This window comes from Sinocyclocheilus grahami, unplaced genomic scaffold (genome assembly GCF_001515645.1).
Source record: "Sinocyclocheilus grahami isolate Dianchi unplaced genomic scaffold, SAMN03320097.WGS_v1.1 scaffold230.1, whole genome shotgun sequence".
Taxonomy (NCBI): Eukaryota; Metazoa; Chordata; class Actinopteri; order Cypriniformes; family Cyprinidae; genus Sinocyclocheilus; species Sinocyclocheilus grahami.
This window is the reverse complement of record NW_015505409.1, coordinates 2,806,979-2,823,769: the sequence shown is the minus strand read 5'-3', so window position 1 is coordinate 2,823,769 and position 16,791 is coordinate 2,806,979. Positions and strand designations below refer to the sequence as shown.

Below are 16,791 nucleotides of genomic sequence, written 5' to 3'. Positions count from 1 at the left end.
AAAGTTATTGTCTCTCAAAAGAAGAAAGAGTCGTCTCTGAATCATTGAAACGAGTCGTTTTTAAAACAAATCCCATATTGCCCGCCCACTTGTTGGTCTTTTCGGGTTGGTCTGAATGAAAATGTAAATTCATTCTTTGCCACTAGGTGCCGCTGTTGGAGCGGTAGCTGTTTCCCCGGTAACACTGTACACAAAGCAGCACTGCGCTCACAAACGCTGCTTTATCAGGCATTACAGGCAAGATGAAACGAAAATGAGACCAATCACCGCCGAGTAGCGTCACGCAAAAGAGGGGTTTGGAAAAATGAATCGTTAAATGAATCATTTGGGAGTCGTTGAGCAAGTAAGGTAAAAATAAATGCATATTATAAGACAATGAAAGTGTTTTTTGACCTTGCATGCATGTCAACCTGTTGTTGGGGACTCCCAAAACCAAAATATGAACCTTTCATAACCCATAATAGGGGCACTCTAAGATGAATAGAATTTTCTAAAGAACAGCATTTATTTGAAACAGAAACCATTTGTAACATTACCTCTTCACTTTTAATTTAGCTAAATTTCATGCATTCTTGCGTGAATAAAAGATGTAAAAAAAAGTTACTGAATAGTAGTGTATTTAATAAATTCACTAATTCTGCAGCTTAAAAATTAATACTCAAAGCCACTATATAGGCCAAATCAATGTAGGCAAATAGAAGATATTCATAATAGGGAAATAAACAGGTTAACTTGTCCTAATAGTGGCACAGTGTTACCATGTGCCCACTCTCCCCCTTTTTTCACATAGAAAGGTATGGTACGTGCAAAAACTGTACTCGCAAGGGTACAACAGCTTCTCTAGGCACAATTTTGTACTTATCTACCCCTAAAAGTTGCATATTAGTACTTCAGATCAGTAACATGTACCCTTGAGGTACTACTGTTAATCATTCAGGGTTAAATAAGATACAATTTTTGCACATTTTTAAGAAAATGTCAAGTCGATTTGTATAGCGCTTAATAGACAATCACATAACGTTTTAAATATCTCATAATATTTGCATTTAGCAGATTAGAGCTGGGTTCAGGCTCTTAAACCTTGCAACCTGCTTACCTAGACAGCATTTTAATGCATAACGGGTGTTATATTGCGAGAGTGTAAAGATTTAAACAGTGAGGCAGTTGATTAGGTTTGTGCTGTACCTCTTGGTTAGTGAGGGGCTAGATGAAACTAACTTGTGGTAGGTCATTTATTGATTTCACTGTCAGAAAAAAAAAAAACGTGCAAAAACTGTACTCGCAAGGGTACAACAGCTTCTCTAGGCACAATTTTGTACTTATCTACCCCTAAAAGTTGCATATTAGTACTTCAGATCAGTAACATGTACCCTTGAGGTACTACTGTTAATCTTTCAGGGTTAAATAAGATACAATTTTTGCACATTTTTAAGAAAATGTCAAGTCGATTTGTATAGCGCTTAATAGACAATCACATAACGTTTTAAATATCTCATAATATTTGCATTTAGCAGATTAGAGCTGGGTTCAGGCTCTTAAACCTTGCAACCTGCTTACCTAGACAGCATTTTAATGCATAACGGGTGTTATATTGCGAGAGTGTAAAGATTTAAACAGTGAGGCAGTTGATTAGGTTTGTGCTGTACCTCTTGGTTAGTGAGGGGCTGTTTGCTGAGCTCATCATCAAGTTGTTTTTGAAGGATCTGGAGTTGAGCGTGAGCATCAGCTAATTCCTCCTGGAAATGAGAAACCTCTTCGGAGTGCTTTTCATCTTGAGCCCTGTCAAAGAGAGAAAAATCTCTCACAAAACACACTGACACAATGCGCAGAAGTCACAAACATCTGCTCTTTTAAGTACCCAGAGAAGTTAATAAATCATAAATCAGAGAAGTTAAAGGGATAGTTAACCCAAAAATGAAAATGTAATGTTTATCTGCTTACCCCCAGGGCATCCAAGATGTAGGTGACTTTGTTTCTTCAGTAGAACACAAACAAAGATTTTTAACACAAACCGTTGCAGTCTGTCAGTCTTATAATGGAAGTGAATGGGAATCACGGCTTTGAGAGTCAAAAAAAACATATACAAACAAAACCAAATTAAACCCTGTGGCTCGTGACGATACATTGATGTGTAAAGACACGAAACGATCGGTCTGTGCAAGAAACTGAACAGTATTTATATCGTTTTTTACCTCTGATTCACCGCAATGTCCAAACTGTCCTGTTCGCGTCTTCTTCAGCCGGCGTGTGACACGTCTTCTTCTTGCTTTACGGTAGATCGCAGACTTATAAGTGCATTACCGCCACTTATCTCTCAAGTGGTCCACTGACACTCTATCTACAATCTCAATTAGGAGTGTCATCAATGGTCCATTTGAGAGATAAGTGGTGGTAATGCACTTATAAGTCTGCGATCTACCGTAAAGCAAGAAGAAGACGTGTCACACGCCGGCTGAAGAAGACGCGAACAGGACAGTTTGGACATTGCGGTGAATCAGAGGTAAAAAACGATATAAATACTGTTCAGTTTCTTGCACAGACCGATCATTTCGTGTCTTTACACATCAATGTATCGTCACGAGCCGCAGGGTTTAATTTGGTTTTGTTTGTGTATGTTTTTTTGACTCTCAAAGCCGTGATTCCCATTCACTTCCATTATATGACTGACAGACTGCGACGGTTTGAGTTAAAAATCTTCGTTTGTGTTCTACTGAAGAAACAAAGGCACCTACATCTTGGATGCCCTGGGGGTAAGCAGATAAACATCACATTTTCAGTTTTGGGTGAACTATCCCTTTAATAAAGCAGTTTAGGCACTGATCTCCAACGCTGCATTTATAGTTTCCCTCTTTCTCCATGTTAGCTCACAACCATCAGTTCATGGCTGTATAATAGCTGGGCCTCGTGAAGGTCTCTTGAAGAGTGACAGTACTTCTGTATTATGAGTTTCAGAGGCAGCTGTGATCCTATAGCTCAGAGTGCCAAGAAAACACAGACTTACGCAAGTGTTTTAGCCTCTTTCTGCAGGGTTTTGATGAGCTCCTCTTTGGCCTGCAGATCTTTCTTGATCTCGCTGAGTTCCAGCATGGCTGCTCTGTAATGCCTGCGGTTATGGGCTGCCTCCAGCTTGGCCTCCGCCACCTGAACAAAGCGTACAAACACACAGGTCACATGCATGCACGTAACAAAATCAACCAAAGCCTTTGGGAGTTCTCAAGGGGAACTGGATATGCCTTGCAGCTGTTAAACCATGTATTAACCTGCTCGGTCAGATCCTTGACTTTTATTTTCTCTTTCTCCAGAGCAGCCTGCAGTGTCTGCACCAACTGTCTCATCTGCTGGTCCTCTTCTTCTTTACGCTTTAACACTGCCTGAACCTAAAGTGAAGGATTACGGAGATGTTAAAACAACCCCCCTACAAAACAAACAAAAAAAAAGTACTAAATTCTATTGATTAAAGAACAGTTTGGGGAATCTAAAAGGTAGTTATGACATGTAGCATCACACCTGTAAGTTGAGCTGGACAAGATCTGCTTCTCGCTTTGCCAATGCAGCCTCTAGAATATTGGCATGTTCCCGCAATGCACTATGGGATTTCCCAAGCCCGGAGAGCTTCCCTTTCTCATGCTCTAGCTCAAGCGCAAGCTTCTTATTCGCATCCTCCAGGCGACGAATTCTCTTCTTAAAATTTCTTGACTCTTGAAGCTGTGGGGGAAAAAAAGAACCCATTTAAACAAAAATTATCAGTGAAATGAAGAGAAAATGAAATGAACAAATCAGTAATCAGAGTTTATTAAATTATTGTACAGAATTACTAAAAATGTAAAGCGTAAACATCTCTAGTATCATAGAATAATGGGGGAAAACATACATGTACACTATCATTCAAAGGTATGCGGTGATTAAGGTATTTCTTTAAGAAATTAATATTTATATTCAGCAAGGATGCATTAAATTGATCAAAAGTGACAGTCAAGAAAAACAATCCCATTTCAAATAAATGCTGCTCTTTTGAACTTTGTTCATCAAAGAATCCTCATATGAAAATTTAAAATTACAAAATTAAGCAGCACAGCTGTTTTCATCGTTGATAACAATAAGAAATGCTTTATGAGCACCAAATTAGAATAATAGAATGATTAATGAAGGGTTTTTTGACACTGAAGACTGGAGTAATGGCTGCTGAAAATTCAGCTTTGTCAGTAAAAGAATACATTACATATTAAAACGGTTGTTTTAAATCATAAGAATATTTCACAATATTACAGTTGGTGACCATTAAGAGAGACTTCTTTCAAAAATCTCCAAACTGATTTTCTGACCTCAGAAAATGATGTGCATGCAAACATATTACTAATTTAAAAAATCATATAGTTTGCCATTTTGATTAAATTGTCTTACGCACCATTAATGAGTTTTTTTCTCACCTCATCTTCCAGTTCCAGCACTTTCTCCTGATATTCCTCCAGCTCAGTGCTAGTGAGGGTGATGACCTCCTGTAGCTCTTTCTCCAGCATGGCTTTACTCTGGCTCACTGCCTTCAGCTGTCCCTGCAGGGACTCCAGCTTGGCCTGAAGCAATAACAACAAATACACATCAACTCCTAAACTGTAGTTACACACAGCACACCACTGCGAACGGTGTAAACTGGAGCTATATAAGAATTACAATCAAATGTTTTCAGTATTTATGCATCGCTTTTAACTTTTAGCATTTACATTGTAGACCATCAGTAGCAGTTTACCTGAAGTTCTTGGCTATTTCCACCCTCTGAAACCTGAGTTCTGAGTTTGTCAAGTTCAGCCTCAGCTGTCTCTTTGGCGGTGAGGGCTTCCTGCAGCCTGCGGCTCAGAATGCCAACTGCATTCTCATAGGCCTTATGCTTGGCCTTAATCTCTTTCTGTGCACTGGTCAAATCTGTGCCTATACGCTTCATCTTCACCTTCTGCTCCGAGATAGCCCTGGAAGAGGAAAGAGCAGCACATAACAGCAAGTTAGACACACTTTTTTGGTCTACTTCATCAGATGTTCCTCAGGGTCATTTTTTAACTTGTTAAATAAACAGTTGAAAAATGCATCCCATTTCCCCATCATTTAATTCTGAGATGCAAGATCACAAGCAAACACGCACTATTGTCTATATGTCACATCATATTCATGTCAAAGACTGAGCAGTGATCACTATGGAAACCCTTATGGCAGGAGAGGCGGTGTGATTGTTACTCACTTTCTGGCTTCATTTTGCATTTGTTCGATCCTCTTTCTCAGATTTTCATTCTCTTCCGTCACTGCCGCCAGCTGGTTCTGGTCAAACTGAAGGGACTGAAGCAACAACGTGGAGAATGTCAAAATGCTATACACTACTGTTCAAAAGTTTTTGAACAATATATATATATATATATATATATATATATATATATATTGAAATAATATTATAATTTAAATAACTGCTTTACTGTAATATATTTTTAAAAATTATTTATTCCTGTGATGGTAAAGCTGAATTTTCAGTGGTCAGTGTCACATGATCCTTCAGAAATCATTCTAATATGCTGATTTGGTGGTCAATAAACTTTCCAGTTCAAGAAAATTTTCCCAAGATTCTTTGATGAATTTTAAGTTTAAAAGAACAGCATTTATTTAAAATGTAAACGTTTTTGGAACATCATAACTGTCTTTACTCTCACTTTTGATTAATTTAACGTGTCCTTGCTGAATTAAAGTATTAATTTGTTATGAAAAAATAAAAAGGCAAAAGGGTGCATCTCTGCAGCAGAGATGATCTTAGTAATGCAGTCGGTGTGTACCTGCAGTTGAGAGTCAAGTTGGTCTCTCTCTGTCTGTACGGATTGTAAATGGGCTTCCAGACCGTTCATTTGCTGCTGGACTCTCTCCACTTCATTCTGCAGGCGAGCCTGTTCCTGTTCTGCGCTCTTCTTTTCTCCCTCCATTTTTAACAGCTCCTGCTTCAGGTCCTTCACCTCTGCCACCAGACGCTTTTTAGAAGCCTTCAACTCAGAGATCAACTGGTCTTTGGAGCTGGCATCTCTCCTGTAAGCTTCAACCATCACCTGCAATAAAGAGTAGAGCAGATCAAGAACACTTCTACCAATTCCCATTTGCCAATTTTGTTGATTCGATAGCATTTGGTGTATATGTTTTTGGTGGTAGAAACTTGTCATAAGTCTTATCCAGCAGCAAACAAGTATTTAATGCCTTACTGAAATCAAAATGGCCAAATGGAATTTCCTATGTTAAAGACAAAAAAAATCATGGAAGAGATGGGCTATATATCACTTGATAATGACAAAACTGCAGGACTACACTCAATACATTTTAAGGTACTGAGATCATACCTTTTGCTGCATGAACTGCTCTTTCAGTTTCTGTGCTTGTTTTTTGAGGTTGCCATTCTCTTGCTGGAGAGCTTCAATCTTGTGGAGAGAAAGGAAAAATTGCAATCTGAATCCATTCTAACGTTCTTGATAAAAACAATTATTATTTTTTTTTTTAAAACTCACCTGGGTTGATTTAACCTGCACTTCCTGCCTAAGCTGGTCAAGAGTGTCTGACGCCACCAGCACTTCCTCTCCAAGCCTTTCCGCTCCTTCATCCAGTTCGCTCTTATCAGCCCGTGCTGCCTGCAGAGCAACTTCCAGGACTATTTTCTCATTTTGGAGATACTGCAGGGTATCCTCTTTAGCTGTGGCGTCAGTTTGTAGCTCCTCCAGCTGGGCCTGGAGCTCCTGGTAACATGCTTCCAGCTGATTAAGGGTCTGTTCTTTGGTTTGGAGGGTCTCCTGAGTAGTGGTGAGCTGCTTCATCAGCTCTAGGTGCTCACGCTGAAGCGATTCAAGCTGGGCGTCTTTTTGGGAAAGAATGAGTTTGACCTGGAAGGAGAAGAATCAGTAATTTGAGTCATTATTAGGGGATGCTTATATTCCAATCAACATATTACAAAAATGTCCCTGTGGAGCAACATGTGATTAAGAGTATTGTTCAAGACCACAATGGTGATGGGTTTGAACCTACAACTCTTTAATTACAGGATGAGATCTTGAATACACCACAAAAGACAAATGGGGTAGTGTGTGTGTGTGAGCATTTAGTTACCTGATCTAGCTCTCTGTCCAGTGTTGTGGCTGTGTTGGCAAGTTTGAGAAGATGCTCTTGCTCCTCCTCAAACTCTTCCAGTTTGCGCTGAAGATCTTCCTCCACCATTGACTTTGCCTCTTGGATTTGATGGATGGACGCTTCTTGAGTCAACATGTCTACCTGAATAACAATTAGTAAATTAATATTATTATTATGTATGCTTTTTAGACTTAATCATCATTCAACTTATTCCTAATTTACTAAAGTAAAAAATACATTTCTTAAAGCACACTAAACTGGGGTGCGTTTCCCGTACAAAGACGTAACTTGCTGATTAACCACCATAGTACACTGCATTGCTGTGGAAACAAACTACCAAGTCATGTCGGTTTCCCGAACACGGTCGCATCTCTGTCATTTGAACCACATTAGTTCAAAAATAATATGTAATAAATGCCCTTGGGCATTTGTGCACATGCGCACTCTTCAAAATACATAGATTAAAATACATTTATATTTAGAATGGAATATATAGATTGTACTGCATGTTAGCTTGCTTATTGTGCCCAAGAGCATCATTTATTTAAGCCCATATGTCTTACTAACAAGAAACTATACTTTAACGACTTCAAGAGCTATAGTTCCAACCACACAAGTTTGCAAATGTTCGTTTGAACTATGGTTTCAGGAAACACCGAATCGTTGAACAAGGTTGGTAACAATGCAACTTGCAACCATAGTTGGCCAATGATGCTTTTGGGAAACATACCCTAGAAAAAATCATTTTAATCAGTTTCATGTAATGGCATAAATATACAAATATATTCATTTCTTAAAGCACACTAAAGTGAAAACACTCAAGTGAATTCAGTGTAATATAATGACAGAATGACAGGTCTGATTTCAGAGAATATATGATACTAAATTTGCCAGCAAAAAAGACAGCATGTCAGATTGACAGAAAGAGACTAAAGCCCCGTTTCCACCATAGGAACTAGGGACGGTACTCGGTGTGTTTCCACTGCAGGAACCAGGATCTAAATAAAGTTCTGGGTAAAAATTTGCCCCTCAGAAAGTCCCTGCTCACGAGGTAGTACTTTTTCAAAGGTCCGGAACTTTAGGGGGCGGGACTTTGACGCTGATTGGTTGAGTTTCAACCACCATTTATTCGCATATTTTTCAAAATATTGCTGTTACGGTGTCATGAAATGTAGTTTTAAAAGTATTTCAGGCGAGAGTGTAGTTGTTTAAAACTCAAGTCTGCAGTGTATTTATAAAGACAGTGCCAATTTGAAATGTGGGCTGCTGATTTCGGCGACGTGAGCTCCACGCGATCAGCAGCCTCACCTCTTCTGATGTCTCTTTAAAAGTGAGTGACGTGACGTGTGGCCAAGTATCGTGACCCATACTTGGAATTAGTGCTCTGCATTTAACCCATCCAAAGTGCACACACACAGCAGTGAACACACACACACCGTGAACACACACCCGGAGCAGTGGACAGCCATTTATGCTGCGGCGCCCCGGGGAGCAGTTGGGGGTTCGGTGCCTTGCTCAAGGGCACCTCAGTCGTGGTATTGAAGGTGGGAGAGAGCGCTGTACATTCACTCCCCCCACCTACAATCCCTGCCGGTACGAGACCTTTGGGTTACGTGTCCGACTCTCTTAACCATTAGGCCACGACTTCCCCTATATGAGTGGTTAAACATAAGATATAATTCGTCTCTGGTAAATCTAACAGGTAATCTTTGGTCTTTATTCTATTAATATGTTAAAATGAAATAAAGAGGCAATACTGTTTGATATATTTCGTTTCATCGTAATGTAGGCAATGTACGTTCCCTGAACTACAATTCTGTCATGACAACTCTCGGAGGGATTGTACATGACAATGTTAATATATTTCGTCTTGACGGAATAGATCTGCTACGCTGCTGCTGCGGCAGAGCAAGTACTGAAACTTGCTACAGCCAATACATCCTCAACATGCTGCTGTGAGCATGTAAGAAATATTGCTGCTGCAAATATAGCATACATGAATCACCTCGTAGCAGATCTATACAGGTGGAGCTGGGGAAGGTGGAGGGTTTCTGAAGCAAGCTGCAACTGCTACGGCAAGTACTAGTCATATATTTGAATGTTGAGCAGTGAGCTCATTGGCTACCGATACAGGAGCGAACCAATCAGCTGTGCCATGTGATAATGATGTCATTAGGTCAGATTGAGTTAGACCTACCGGACTGCGCCATCTAGAGTTTCATGCCAGAACTCTGTATTTCTGCAGCTATTAATATGTTTAAATGAAAACGAAAAGAGGCAGTGGTGTTTGATATCATATTTTGTCTTATTGTAAATAACAGCGAGGAAAATTGCAGTAGCCAAGGCGAGCTGACTGATGTTATCAAGTACACTGCTGTTTGCAGAATTACCGAACTTGTGACATCCGAACTACCGAGGATGCAAGTCCGAAATTTGCGTACTTTGTATTGAGAAACGTGCGCAGACCTACGTCACCAGACTATTTGCCTAATCTTCTCAGTACTTTAGACCGCGATGGAAACGCAGACAGCAACAGGTCTGGGAAAAAAAGTTCCTGGGACAAATTGTTCCAGGTAATTTCGGTGGAAAAGCGGCTTAAATGAGGAAAACAAAATAGTGTTAGTGTGCCAGACCTCTATACTTTGTAGCTGCACAGCAATCCGTTCCTTCTCTTTTATAGACTGATGTTTCGTCTCTGTGAGTTTGTGAGACAGAGTAACGTTCTCCATCTTTAGATTTTCCAACACTCCAATCTGAGTCATCTGACCCGCCTGAAAGTAAATATACAAACAAATACACACTACAGATGGCCATTTTGCATTTGAATCTTTCTGATAAACATAGGTTTTTGAATACATACACTATCGCTTAAAGGTTTAGGGTCAGTAAGATTTACTTTTTGAAAGAAATTGCTGCTTTTATTCAGATGGATGCATCAACTTAATGACAAATTATATAAACAATAGCTACAATAAATACATTTATAATGTTACAAAAGATTGATTTAAAAAAAAAATGCTGTTCTTTCTATTCATTCAATACTGAAAATACAAAAATATTAAGCAGCAAAATCACTTTTAGAATTGATAATATTGAGAAATGTTTCTTGAGCAAAAAATCCGCATATTAGAATTATTTCTGAAGGATCATGTGACACTGAAGACTGGAATAATGGTACTGAAACTTGCTACAGCCAATACATCCTCAACATGCTGCTGTGAGCATGTAAGAAATATTGCTGCTGCAAATATAGCATACATGAATCACCTCGTAGCAGATCTATACAGGTGGAGCTGGGGAAGGTGGAGGGTTTCTGAAGCAAGCTGCAACTGCTACGGCAAGTACTAGTCATATATTTGAATGTTGAGCAGTGAGCTCATTGGCTACCGATACAGGAGCGAACCAATCAGCTGTGCCATGTGATAATGATGTCATTAGGTCAGATTGAGTTAGACCTACCGGACTGCGCCATCTAGAGTTTCATGCCAGAACTCTGTATTTCTGCAGCTATTAATATGTTTAAATGAAAACGAAAAGAGGCAGTGGTGTTTGATATCATATTTTGTCTTATTGTAAATAACAGCGAGGAAAATTGCAGTAGCCAAGGCGAGCTGACTGATGTTATCAAGTACACTGCTGTTTGCAGAATTACCGAACTTGTGACATCCGAACTACCGAGGATGCAAGTCCGAAATTTGCGTACTTTGTATTGAGAAACGTGCGCAGACCTACGTCACCAGACTATTTGCCTAATCTTCTCAGTACTTTAGACCGCGATGGAAACGCAGACAGCAACAGGTCTGGGAAAAAAAGTTCCTGGGACAAATTGTTCCAGGTAATTTCGGTGGAAAAGCGGCTTAAATGAGGAAAACAAAATAGTGTTAGTGTGCCAGACCTCTATACTTTGTAGCTGCACAGCAATCCGTTCCTTCTCTTTTATAGACTGATGTTTCGTCTCTGTGAGTTTGTGAGACAGAGTAACGTTCTCCATCTTTAGATTTTCCAACACTCCAATCTGAGTCATCTGACCCGCCTGAAAGTAAATATACAAACAAATACACACTACAGATGGCCATTTTGCATTTGAATCTTTCTGATAAACATAGGTTTTTGAATACATACACTATCGCTTAAAGGTTTAGGGTCAGTAAGATTTACTTTTTGAAAGAAATTGCTGCTTTTATTCAGATGGATGCATCAACTTAATGACAAATTATATAAACAATAGCTACAATAAATACATTTATAATGTTACAAAAGATTGATTTAAAAAAAAAAATGCTGTTCTTTCTATTCATTCAATACTGAAAATACAAAAATATTAAGCAGCAAAATCACTTTTAGAATTGATAATATTGAGAAATGTTTCTTGAGCAAAAAATCCGCATATTAGAATTATTTCTGAAGGATCATGTGACACTGAAGACTGGAATAATGATGCTGAAAATTCAGCTTTGCATCACAGGAATAAATGACATATTAAAATATATTACAATAGAAAACAGATATTAATATTAATAATCTAAATATATTTTTGAAATGTGGTTGCAACCACATTTTAAAGAAGCATGTTCTTTAGAAGTATATAACAATAAATAAATAAATAAAAAACACGACTGTTTAAAAGGTTGGGATTAGGAAGATTTTTTTTTAATAAGTTAATTTTATTCAGCAAGGATGCATTAAATTGATCAAAAGTAGTAATATTATAGAATTATATCAAGTTTATTATAAATTATATGAGACAGTACAGTATACAAGACATTTATATTGTTACAAAAGATTTCAGATTTTCTACCTGTTCTATTAAACTTTTTAATTCAACAAAGAATCCTGAAAAACAGATGAAAATCATCTGCCATCATAGAAATACATTCATTTTTTTTAAATATATAAGTTTTCCTTTCTCTTTGGAGTGTTACAAGCTGATTGTGCATAGATAAGATCCCTAAAGTTGCAAAGACTAAAGTCTCAAACCCAAAGAGATATTCTTTATAAACGTTAAGACTCGTCCATGCCCTCCTAAAACGCCTCGTTCTAAATATATTACAATAGAAAACAGATATTAATATTAATAATCTAAATATATTTTTGATCAAATAAATGCAGCCTTAGAGAATATAATTTTAAAAATCGTACCGACCCCAAACTGTAAATGGTAGTACACATATTATGGGTAAACAAATTTACACTCAATTGCACTTCACCTACAACATCTTTGCAAGATTTTAAAAGTCTTCAACCTTCTGTAAACAACATTATCTTCTTGAGCTCACAACATGGCAATAGTGGGCCATTATACCTGCATGTTTGCCATCTCTCCCTGCAGTCGCACTCGTGCCTCCTGTGCCAGAGCCAGCTGCTGCTGGTACCAGAGGCGGAGCTGCTGTAGAGAGTCCACTTCTGCCTGCGAGGTCTTCAGTCTGCTTTGCAGAGCGTTCCTCTCGCTCTGGACCCGCTGAAGCTGTGCCTGTAGGCCTCCCATCTGCTGCCGCAACTCGGAGACTAAGTGGAGAAACGACGAATAGGAGAAAGCTATGTAAACAATTTAGGAATTTTATATATTTTCTCAACATTTCAATTAATTTTGTGAGCATGTACTCAGAAGTCCAGACTTCTGTTAATCACTCAATTGGGCATAGTTATGTTTTTTTTAAACCAGACCAATTTTTTCAAACAGTAACTTCAATACTTCCCAGTACATTACATTTACTAAAATCTGGAACTAGTGATCAAAAGGGAAATTACCATGTTAACCATCCCAAGTAATTATATACTGAGACTAATATCCCAGAATCCCAACTGACCAGACTCAACCCTGACATTATCTACCACTTTGTCTTCACCTGTGTTGTCCTTGGTATTCAGGCTCTGCTGCATCTCCTCAACTTTGACCATGAGCCTCTGGTACTGCACTTCAGCCAGCTGCAGGTCATTGCCCAGCGAGGCCAGGCTGGCATTCTTCCCCTCTACATTGGCCTGGAGATCCACCATGGCCTTCTCCAGCGCAGAGCAGCTGGAGCGTAATGTGATGACTTCAGAGGTGAGGGTGCTCTGCTTCTCCTGACTGGCCTGGGTCTGCTCCACCTGGGCCTGCAACTGAGCGGTTACTGTAGCCAGCTGGGCCTGGAGCTCTGTCTTTTCTTTCAGAGCCTGGAAATGGAGGAAGGTTTTAGATGATCCATGTGGTTGCAACCACATTTTAAAGAAGCATGTTCTTCAGAAGTATATAACAATAAATAAAAAACAACTGTTTAAAAGGTTGGGATTAGGAAGATTTTTTTTTATAAGTTATTTTATTCAGCAAGGATGCACTAAATTGATCAAAAGTAGTAATATTATATAATTATATCAAGTTTATTATAAATTATATGAGACCGTACAGTATATAAGACATTTATATTGTTACAAAAGATTTCAGATTTTCTACCTGTTCTATTAAACTTTTTAATTCAACAAAGAATCCTGAAAAACAGATGAAAATCATCTGCCATCATAGAAATACATTCATTTTTTTAAATATATAAGTTTTCCTTTCTCTTTGGAGTGTTACAAGCTGATTGTGCATAGATAAGATCCCTAAAGTTGCAAAGACTAAAGTCTCAAACCCAAAGAGATATTCTTTATAAACGTTAAGACTCGTCCATGCCCTCCTAAAACGCCTCGTTCTAACACACCCCCACATGTCTACGTCACTGTGTGGGAAGATTTGCATTACTTGATTGTATGTTTTACATTTATTTATTTGTGGGGAAAAAAATATAATTCTAATTAATCATTAAAATAATAAACATTAATTATATTGCAGTAATGCTGTGCATGATTTATTTACTATGTATAAGTACATTTTGTAAATACATAAAATAAACTATAAATATTTAAACCACTCTGCTCTCTAAAATATGAGCATCAGCCACTAAAAAAGAAATCCATGTCAGTCGACCACTAATAGATGTATATATTCTGTTGGTAGCCAGTAGCAAATAATGGGCAAATACTTGGGGCTCTTGTATTAACTCACCTGATTGGACTCAGAGGAAAGAGACTCCAGTTGTCCTTCTAGCCTCATTTTCTCTTTCAGCACTTGCAGCATCTCATCATGAGTCCCCATCACAGAACTCCCATACGACACGCTGCAAACGCATAATTCACCAGTCATATAATGACGTCTAAAAAATATTTAGGGAAAATATTTACTCATACCTGCTGGAGAAGCTGTCCCTGCGACTGCGAGGCTCCACGCTGCCTTCTCTTTCCTGCTCCAGCTCTTCCATGTGCCTATCTTCAGTGGCTGCTTGCAGGACTTCCTGCAGTGATGGAAAATGGCCCATGGCTTCTGGAGCAATCTCTCTCCCTTCGACAGTATATGGAGCCTTTGGCCGGTTCACTATTGCAGCTAACATATTATATGTCCCTGTAGTAGACACGCTACTATAGGATGAGCTATCGCTGTCATTACCATCAGTGACGTTGTCTCGGATTAGCTGAGATGATTCGGAGTGGGCGTTGGTCTCGGAACTGATGCTGATTTCGGAAACTGTGGAGACTGAGCTGATGGTGGAATGCAGAGAGCTAAAGGACGAGTCGGCAGACGCTGAAACTAGCCCCCCAGATGCATCAGTGCTTTTAGCGTCAGAATCAGTTCTGTAGTCGGCGAGAGAGTGGATCTTGTTGGAGCGACATGATTTGGATTTCTTTTCCTTGCTGGAAGGGATCCCCAGGCTTCCCAGTTTGGGACCACGAGGAACGCTGGTGCGCAGGAAAGAGTATTCCTTAGTCATGGCGACAGTACTGGCCCGTGGGAGACCCTCGGGATGGAGCATGAGCTCCGGGTCCAAAGTGCTAAATTGGCGGCTCTTAGGAGTGGAACGCCGGCTCTGAAAGGGACAAAGAAATGAAAATTGAATGCAATAAGACATGTAAAACAAGAAACAGTAGCCAACACTGGATGAAAACAGAACGGTTCATCAATAGGGGCTTTCGCACCGCATAGTACTAGGAATTAGCCAACATGGTGATTCCTAGAGAACCAGTTTCTCCCTCTGGCCCTTTTCCTGGTTGCATTCGCACCGGCAGCAAGAACAACAGAAAAGTTTTTATTCACAGCATTTACAAACGCCAACAACAGGTGAATGGGGGACGGCGTGTGTCGTGGGTTGCGTGATAACGGAGATGGAATGTAAACACACAATTTACGCGACTGAAAGAGCAAAAAGTTGGGCTAAGAGACGAAACTTTCTATGACAACTTGCAGTGTTATCATCGAGGTTGAGAAAAGAACACAACACTGCAGACAACAGGTAAATGCCGTTATCGCTGTTTTCCATGTTCGTGGAGTAAATATTTTTACATGGATTTTTAAAAATGCCGGGTAGCCGGCGTTTCGTATGCATTTGGCCAATCAGCTTGTACTTACATCACTGGTAGTTCCTATAGAACTGTTTTATACCCATCTCTGAAGTAGGAGCTAATTTAATTCCCTTAAACGGAGTTCCTAGAACTAAATATGTTCCTAGTTCCTGCGGTGCGAACACGCCAAAAAGCTGGTACTTCTACCAATAGTTCTAGGAACCATGAAAAGGTTCCTCCGGTGCGAAAGCCCCTAATGTGAAACATTAAGTCCATCAAGTCCACCAATGGCAACATAAAACAAAAACATTACCCAAAAATGATTTTGCTCACCCTCATTTTGTTCCAATCCAGTTTGACTTTCTTTTTAATAAATTAAATAAAATTAAATACAAATAAAAAACTAAGGTGAATAACAAACCATAAAGCAATAATAATAAACCAATGGTTCAGCATTCTTAAAGTCAAACTTAGTGTGATGCTTCTTCATGTGCCATATTTAAATATAACAGAGCTGTGGCAGATTTAACATTTGGTCCATTTTTCACAAAAGCTATAATATGACTTCAGAAGACATGAAATATAGCACACAAGTTATGGGGACTACTTTTTCTGTCATTTTTGGAGATTAACCATGTCCATTCAATTTCACTGCAAGGAAAAGATTTCCATTTGAAAGTCGAATGAGGGTGAGTAAAATGATGCCAATTTTCAGTTTTTGGCCAACTATTCATTAAATTAAATATCAGTCATTTCACAGAAACTGACAGTTCTCATTTGCTGACTCACTCTCTCAGTGTGCCGCTGTACTCTGTATTGTTTGAGCTGTTCCTCCAGACGCCGACGAGCTTCCTGACGGATTTTTTCTTCATTTTCCATCTCCACAGATGGCTCTTTCGATGCTACAAGAAAGACATGGTCAATAAAAACACAAAAACTCTTGCTACGTAAAAATAGGCAGGTGAAAAGTTGAGATATTGTCAACCAAGCAGTATTGGATTGAACGCAACAGGCTATTGATTATACAAGAAAATAACAGCTCATCAATACTGAAACAAGCTTGCTTGACAACGTCTTTTCTAGGGATAGGAACTGACAACTGGCTCCATTTAAAAAAAAATACAACAACTAAATGGATCTGTAACAAAATGGTATATACACATGCTTCACTTTACAGACGTGTTCAACGCAATTAATTGCATTGAATCAAATCATTCATAATTTCAATGCAATTAATTGCACTTAACTGGATTATGTAAATGCATCTTTTAGTGGTGTAGATTTGGGGGGGGGGGGGGGGGGGGGGGG

At 39.0% G+C, this 16,791-nt stretch overlaps 1 protein-coding gene across 1 annotated transcript in view; it reads right to left on the bottom strand.

Moving 5' to 3' along the window:
• Positions 1-1,527: 1,527 nt before the first annotated feature.
• The window catches only part of LOC107597342 (golgin subfamily A member 3-like), a 20,764-nt gene continuing 5,500 nt past the window's right edge, over positions 1,528-16,791 (bottom strand). Inside the window, exons 4-21 of the mRNA XM_016288356.1 lie at positions 16,273-16,385; positions 14,338-15,011; positions 14,156-14,267; positions 12,981-13,287; positions 12,437-12,639; positions 11,030-11,167; positions 7,114-7,275; positions 6,522-6,890; positions 6,357-6,434; positions 5,808-6,071; positions 5,228-5,322; positions 4,745-4,961; positions 4,428-4,571; positions 3,508-3,705; positions 3,261-3,377; positions 3,002-3,141; positions 1,647-1,779; positions 1,528-1,557 (exon numbers count right to left, since the gene is read on the bottom strand). Coding sequence (XP_016143842.1) covers positions 1,528-1,557; positions 1,647-1,779; positions 3,002-3,141; positions 3,261-3,377; positions 3,508-3,705; positions 4,428-4,571; positions 4,745-4,961; positions 5,228-5,322; positions 5,808-6,071; positions 6,357-6,434; positions 6,522-6,890; positions 7,114-7,275; positions 11,030-11,167; positions 12,437-12,639; positions 12,981-13,287; positions 14,156-14,267; positions 14,338-15,011; positions 16,273-16,385 — 3,494 coding nt within the window. The remainder of the gene's footprint in view (positions 1,558-1,646; positions 1,780-3,001; positions 3,142-3,260; positions 3,378-3,507; positions 3,706-4,427; positions 4,572-4,744; positions 4,962-5,227; positions 5,323-5,807; positions 6,072-6,356; positions 6,435-6,521; positions 6,891-7,113; positions 7,276-11,029; positions 11,168-12,436; positions 12,640-12,980; positions 13,288-14,155; positions 14,268-14,337; positions 15,012-16,272; positions 16,386-16,791) is intronic.